Source organism: Branchiostoma belcheri, unplaced genomic scaffold (assembly GCF_001625305.1).
Source record: "Branchiostoma belcheri isolate BF01 breed outbred unplaced genomic scaffold, Haploidv18h27 scaffold84, whole genome shotgun sequence".
NCBI classification, from domain to species: Eukaryota; Metazoa; Chordata; class Leptocardii; order Amphioxiformes; family Branchiostomatidae; genus Branchiostoma; species Branchiostoma belcheri.
The window spans coordinates 741,374-749,465 of NW_017804509.1; the positions used below are offsets into that span (position 1 = coordinate 741,374).

Here is an 8,092-nt window from a genome sequence, read left to right on the forward strand (position 1 = left end):
TAATGGCTCTCGGTGGCAAATGTGCAGATGTTGACACATTGGCGCACCAAATCCGTAGTGTGTTTTTGGCACACAGTTAGACAGATTAGCTTAAGAGGTCCGCCACGTGGTCCACAAGCAGCCAAGGCTCTCAGGTACGGAACTGATTACTCCCAGCACCCAGGCAACTTAGGGGCAGAAATGGTAGTCCCAAAGCTTCAAAATAAAAAGATAGAAAAAAAAAAGTAGTTACAAAGCTTTAAAGCTTTAAAAAATGGTAGTCCCAAAGCTTTAAAAAAAATTAGGAAAACGGTAGTCCCAAAGCTCAAACAAAATAAAAAATAAAAAAAAAAACAGTTGTCCCAATGCTGCCCAAAAAGATTTACTTCACTTATTTGCATATCAATCTTACAGGTTTAAACATGCCTTTCTGCACAAGTTCTCTTAAACTAGTGTCACAGACGAAAGGTAGTGGACGCTACCTGACCATTTCCAAAATCATATCCAGTTGCTTGTCATGAGTAACTTTGTTTTGCCGTATCTTGTTACCTGGATGTCTAACCTTCACCAGTCCCAAAGTCGGCCTTTAGGAAGTATCCTACAACTGCCACATTAAAAAGAAAAGAAAGAAAAACTACAGAAATCTAGAGAAATACCATCTGAGTAAACTAATTTCATTATGTCAACATGCTGCCTCGGTGCTATTTAACCATTGGTAACTAACTGCATGACGATACGATCCATTTCAACTTTCTACCTTGTTAACAACCTCATTATACTTATAGTACTGTCTGGAAACTTCAAATTCCTCATTTACCTGTTTTTAGATTCTTACTCCAGTTCCATGTTGAATATGCAGAGTTTTTCCCATTTGACACCCAATTCCATGGAACTATAATTCATGGATGCAAGGACTAAATGATTGATTGAATAATTAGTCTTTGAACTTAGTTTTTAGACTCTTATTTGAAGCTAGTGATCTGTAGTTCCCGCTTTCCTGAAACACTTAGTCTAGTGGGATTTAGCTTTAGCCTGTACTGCACTTGTACATGTAAATTTTAAAAAAAGACAACACATATTGAGTTTCTATGTAATTTGGATAATTATATAATTAATGTGTAATTCATTATTTCATAGGTCCTACAAGGCTTAGTTTTTCAATTTGAACCAAAAGAAACAAATGTGCAAAACTTCTGCAAAGTCAACCTTTCTGATACCATCTCCTGTTCATTATCTGTCATTTCTTACACGGAACCTTATTTTTTGGACATTGACCTCAATTAACATAAATCCACCTGGTTATATAGTTCACATATATATATATAGTTTATATGCACACGTATGTCTGCCACTTTGAAAAACATTGTGTTTGAAAGATCTCTTGTGCAGCACCTTTAGGTATGCAAATCTGTCCCTCAGATAGGACGTTAAATGGAGGTCACGTGTTTGGGGAGAGCCACACCTCACACACGTTGAAAATCCCACCACTCTTATCCAAAAGAGTAGGGGACCTTTCCGTTGTACTTACATGTACATATATGTACAAAACAAGGCTGAATAAAAGTTCTAAACGGGAACTATGCGGCTCCAGATGTCTTACTGAGGGACGACTGCGTGTGCAAGATGTCGGTAGCTTGAGGATTGAATCCCCTCTACTACATGTACATGTATATACTGTACAAAACTGGTGTGTTATGCCTAGAATGGCGGTTTAGCGGTTATGCAAAACAAACTAACAAACATTGTATAATGTATGTGACCAGGTGGAGTTATGTTAGTAGACGTTCTGTTGGACTGTTGTACGTATACTAACGGTAGTTAACCCCACACCAGCTCCCCTGTAGTGTCCCCAGTCCCTCCATTCCGAGCGGCGAACTTGAAGTTGGGCGGAGCGCCGAAGGTAGTGGTTTCAGGTGTTCTACGTACTACTTGTCCAACGCAGGGTTTTCTCCAGGATTATTTCGCTCATATTTTGCTGGTGTGAATGGTTTATTTCATCACAATGATGATTGTTATTATCAAATCACCAGATAATAAAGTTCTTTGTGCATAACCAAGTACACCTAAATATAGCCCTTTGAATTCTTATCCAGGGTATTTGAAGTGACAGTCCAGACAGCCACTGAAACTTTGGCTTCAGGTATAGATGATTAAATGCTTACTTTTAGTTGTGTACAAAGCACTTTGTTATTTGTCTTGCTGAGACAACAGGGGAGAAAAAAAACTGGGACAGTCACTGGAGAAAACCCTTGCCCAACAGCAATGTCCTGCTGCTCACTGAGCTTGTTCCAAAACCTGCGCTCAACTGTTGTCCTGTTTGCTTCAAAATACTGTACACAGTCCTTACTCACTGTTTATGCTGCACTTTGATGCTTCTATGTAATGCCACAGTCGCCATTCTGTCCAGTCAAACCTGGAAAAGTTAGACCCATGAATTTGCATTTGTAAAAAAATTAATGTATAATCATAGAGCATGTCAACAGAGCGTACTGCGCCAGTGCGCAAAACCCTGTATTTACATGCTTTTCGGTGGATTTTTGGGCAAAGTTGCATTAGAATTTTGCCTGTTGCAGAAGATATGTTTTCCGACATAACATTTGGAAACTACAGACGGGATGTTAACCTTATTTGCGCAAATACAACCTTGAGACGTTCTGTCCATGTGCTATGTACAGTACATTACAGGTTTCGCGCAGGTGCAGTGCGTTCTGCCGAAGTGCTTAATCACGGCATCGTGTGTGACCATGATTACAAGATGCGAATTCAGTCTTCTGGCCTTTTCCAGGTTTAACTACTAGTATGCAGCATGGCTGACAACACTTGTGGCTAGATCAACTGTGACTGCCGACACTGTATACATGTATAAAGCCTACTAGATTTTACCCTAAGACTTACATGTTATTCACTGACACTGACTTTGAGAGTACAGTCAAACCTGTCTGTAGTGGCTACTCTAGCTGACGAAGGTGACAAAAATGGTCACAGTTTTACTATGTATAGACAGGCTTATTATTACTTGCACTTATGGGGAAAAAAATTAAGATACAGTCATGTACCATTAAAATGTGTCCACATTGGCCAGGTGTAATCTCCTAGGGTGGCAAAAAGACATAATCGAATTGGTCAGGCAGTATCCAGTCACCAGAAAGTCAAAGTCAGAGTTTTTGGCGAATGGATACTGCCTGGCCAATTCGGTTCATGTCTCTTGCCACCCTAGGATCTGCTTGGAGATTAAGCCAGGTGGCCCTTATGGAAGTGTGGTCACTTGTACAGGTTTGACTATATCAGCAACTACATGTACACCTGCTCTGTATGTATGTATGTATGTATGTACATGTACTATGTTCAAGTCTACATTGTATGTTTTCAGTGTTGCTTGGCTAAAACTTGCCAGTAATAATAACAGCTCTGCGTTGTGTGTTTTTTGTTTTTTTCAGTCTTCCACTACGATGATGCCAGAGGTCCCGCCCGAGTTTGCCGGTCTGAACATGTCCAGGACGTGAAGAGAAGAAAGCTGGGCTTCACGACCAAACCTGGCCGGAAAACTACTGTCCTCTGTTACAAGTGTACCATGCTCTAATAGTCTCTACCAGACTAACTACGCTGGCTATATATAGGAGAATATTTGCCAGGGGAGTTTGGCCGCCTTGGGGTTTGACTATGCCGCGGAAGGAACGAAACTACCTCCCCGTGGCCGGACTGCCTTGGCCAATTTGATTCTCTTTTTTGCCAAATTCTATGATCCGTATTCCCGTAGAAAGGCCTGGTGGAGGCTAGTGCTCTAATACCAGAGGAAGATTTCACACTAATGTGGCATACTGTAATAGCCTGGACTCTTTGGTCATTGCAGAGTAAAGAGCCTCTTTTTTAGACAACCAAGTATCTGTATCTGTATAGCTGGTATGACCACCTTTTGGTGTAACACACCAGCTTCGCAGGCACGCGGCGCGGCAGCAGCTGGCTACATTACACCGTTCGACTTGTTACACCTAACTCTTAAACATCTTACTCTACACATTGTTTAAAGCTTTCTAATGACAATGCCCCTACTGTACTTGGTGACAGCGAGTTCCACTCTGTGATAATTCTAGGAAAGAATGAATTCTTGAACACCTGAATCCTTGGTTGATAACTCTGGTACTTGAAGGCAAGTCTTTTGGGAATGCATCTGTAGCAGCAACACCTGTGCTGCAGTGCAATGTGAACCAGTCAGAATTGTCCTGAGGAAGGTGACAGACGGTCACTGAAACGTCAGCTGAATAAAAGACTTGGTTGTGTAAAAAGAGTCTCTTTACTCAGTGTCTTACCAACCTGATGAAACTATTCACGGGTTTGGAAAAAAAAAAAGACTGGATGCTAGGCTAATACTTCGAATACGTCGATGAAGGTTAGACATCCAGGTAACGCGATACACAAGAAAATTGTTGCTCGAGTAACAATTTTCTGAATACTCTTTGAATTATTGTTACATACGTTTTACATATAGCAAGGTGTTATTTTACACTGAGATAGAAACTGACCAATGAACTTTCCATATTGCTCAAAGGAGCATTTTGATTGGTCAACTGTACAGAATAAAATTTGCATATGGGTATAGGTTGGTGTTATGTTACACTAGAGTGGCAACTGACCAATGAGCTCACATCATTTCCACATTGAGCTTTGTGATTGGCTGTTAGGTTACCTATTATTGTACTATTCAGAGCAAATTTGCATATACAGGGTGTTATGTTACACTGATATTCGACCTGACCAATCAGCTCACCTTATTTCACAGATGAGCATTCTGATCGGTTGTGCACAAGTTTTTTTTATCATCATGCGTATTATTGTAAATGAATATTAAAAGTATGATTTTTAAAAGACAGAGTGAGGTTAAAAATGCAATCTATGAAAAATATACCAGGTCCTTAACTTTAAGATATGTTTGAAAAAGACATTAACATCATGTGCCATGTAATTGTAGTGACATAAGTAAGGATGTAATTTTTACAAGACACAATTAGATATTTTAAACACAATTTTGCTCAGTACCAGGCTCAATGTGTGAAAAGCATTGCTGCATTGCTGTTAACAGTGTCTCTGTTAACAGCATTACTGTTAACAGTATCTCTGTTAACAGCATTACTGTTAACAGTATCTCTGTTAACAGCATTACTGTTAACAGTATCTCTGTTAACAGCATTACTGTTAACAGTATCTCTGTTAACAGCATTATTGTTAACAGTGAATCTAAATGTGTAAAAGCTGAGTTGGGAAACAATAGCACGGCAAGCAATAACTGTATATAGACTAACATGTACATGAATAACTAATGTTACACAGTTCACATTATGTGATATACATGTACTTCATCAAAGCTAAGTCAAACGAATCAGTCCTGAAAAATCACCTCATAAATGACCAATATATAGAATGGGGTATTTTGTGTTACTACTATACTGTTCATATACATGTACTATATTAACCATTGCATAATCCTAATTTAGGCCTAAAGTTACAATTGCATGTACCAATTATCCTAGTTCTAAAACTGTGAACTTAAGACCACACCAATTTTTTTCTTGGTTTTGTACATTTTAGGGTGCAAAATGTAGTAAGCAGACATCATAAATGTAGAGAGCAGGGAAGAAAACTTGTATATGACTGTATTTTAGCCTGGTCTTCAGGCTATGTTTTCATCATATTTTGCAGTTAAATAAGCATTTTTTTAGAATTGTTTTCCTGAGAACTAACAGATGATAATAGTGTTATTTCTTTGGTGACACCTTGGCAAAGATGTAAAAAGCAATACACAATTTTGTGTGAATGCACATGTAAATGTAGAGCTAAAGCACGGCTGGAAAAAGCTTAGAGGTTACAGACTGAGCTGTTACATGCATTGAATTCTTACTACTGTAATGTCAGCTTTTAGAATAAGCATTTTTAAGCACTCGCGTGTATTATTAATTAGTTTTGCATAATGAGTTATCTTTGCTTTTTCTTAGATTTGTCGTACTTATTAACTTTGGTATATTTTGTAACTTTTCAAAGATTTTTACATATCCATATCACATAAATGTATTTTATGCCATTCAATTTTTTTAATGGACATGTACAATGTACTACTAATTAAATGTGGAATCGTTTTAATTGTAACTTTTACCACAGCACACTTTTGTACATGTGAAGCTTTTTACTGTGAGATGCTGCCAGCATTTTAGAGTGAGATAGATAGAAACATATTATGGAAACAGGGGTTTAAGTAAGTGTTACAAGTTGCACATTCATGCTATGTAAAACACACATTCCATAGAATTCAATATCTACCACTTCCTTATGTTAACCAAAGGAAAGCATATTGTTTTTGCTCAGTTTCTTCCTCTTCTTCTTCTCCAAACACTGACCTCTTACCTGGTCAATGACCTGATTTACTTATGTCTGTCACCATGGTAACCAGTTTTGGGTTACATCGTGTTGCAATTTCATGGTCTGCTCTGGGCTTAGACTCCTGTCACCATGTAGTAACGTTACATGTATGTGAATGTGTTTAAGTAAGAATTAACAGAACACACCATATGCAAAGGTTAACATTATGCATTTGCTTTGCAAATGTTACTTCTTTAGTTTTTCTTCATGCCTTTCACATGGCCAGGCCCTTAGAAACTTGATAGTTAATGCCACATACGTTGTGTTTGAAAAAAAAAAGCTAACAGCGTTCTTGATATTGCATTGTATAAATTGCAAGGGAAAGCTACATTTATGCTATAGAGGGTGCTATATTATATATACTTGTGTACAAAGACCGCTTAGAACTGTGCAATACACAAATGTATATCTATTATCTGAAGTGCATTCTAGTTGGGAAGATTTGATGCAGTAAAGTTTTCACCCCCGTAGTTGAAGTGTGATGTTCCATGACCCTTAAGACTATGATCATGGTGACTTAAAGTAGGGTGGTACCATTGATTATGAGGGGTGCAATTGTGGAAGGATGATGTTGTTTTTTCTATGCATTCCAGAGCATTTAAATGTATATCACAACTATGGTGGAATTCTTGCATATACTGCTAACACGGTTACGATTATGCTGACTAAAAATTATAACACTGCTCGCAAAGAAATGTTTATTTTTGCTGCGGTACGTATGCATGTGCGTGCCTATTAAATTGCTCACATTATATTCATGTAACAATAAAAGGTGCGAAAACCAGGCTGAATAAGTTGTGGATTGATTATTACCTCCATGAAAAATGGAGGTATTGTTTTTGGCGTGTCTGTGTGTGTGTGTGTGTGTGTGTGTGTGTTTCTGTTTCTGCACATTTGTAGTCAGCATAACTTCAGAACGCCTTTATGGATTGTGATGATATTTGGTATGCTGGTAAGTCTTAGGAAGACGAAGGTCACGGTCAAATATGGGCCTCCTGGTGGAGGACTTTGGTACTGCAGCAGAACTTCCGGTTTTAGGCTGGGTGCCAGACCCATAGCACACTGCACTGGGCCCAAAGTATCTCAGTGAGGACGGGTCTGGTAGGAAGACAGGTATACTTTGTGAATCTGAATCAAGATCTACAAATAGAGATACAGCTTCTAGATAGAATACAAACTACAATGTCTTGACTTGAGTCGGTTTAGCGGTTTTGCATACAAACAAATTTAACTCATCGCCATCAGCTAGCTATAGTTTGGTGAAAGATATACAAAGACGACACAGTAGTCACTTTTTCAGTAATTGCCATTTGGAACAAGGCCTTTATTCTAGTTTTCTGTCAGAAATATACGATTAAGCGAAGGCCCAGAAGTGGCTGGGATGTCTCATCACGGGCACAGTACAGTGGCGGGGTGAAACTGCCGGGTGCAGAGTTCAAGTCGTCTGCAGACGTGCAGAGGCGTGGCCGTCAGCTGAAAACAAGGGAACAACAAAAACGTTAGGAAACAGTGTGTGCCCATATGGTGCATTCGGTAGTAGAATCTAAGAACAAAAAGTGACAAAATGTAGCATGTGGTTTTTACAATCACACACACACACACACACACACACACACACACACACACACACACACACACACACACACACACACACACACACACACACACACACACACACACACACACGACACGACGACGACGACGA

At 39.0% G+C, this 8,092-nt stretch overlaps 1 protein-coding gene across 1 annotated transcript in view; it reads left to right on the top strand.

Annotated features, from left to right (window-relative positions):
* The window catches only part of LOC109486898 (ankyrin repeat and sterile alpha motif domain-containing protein 1B-like), an 18,742-nt gene extending 15,097 nt beyond the window's left edge, over positions 1-3,645 (top strand). Inside the window, exons 11-12 of the mRNA XM_019790804.1 lie at positions 1,813-1,879; positions 3,417-3,645. Coding sequence (XP_019646363.1) covers positions 1,813-1,879; positions 3,417-3,559 — 210 coding nt within the window. The 3' untranslated portion in view covers positions 3,560-3,645. The remainder of the gene's footprint in view (positions 1-1,812; positions 1,880-3,416) is intronic.
* Positions 3,646-8,092: the final 4,447 nt, after the last annotated feature.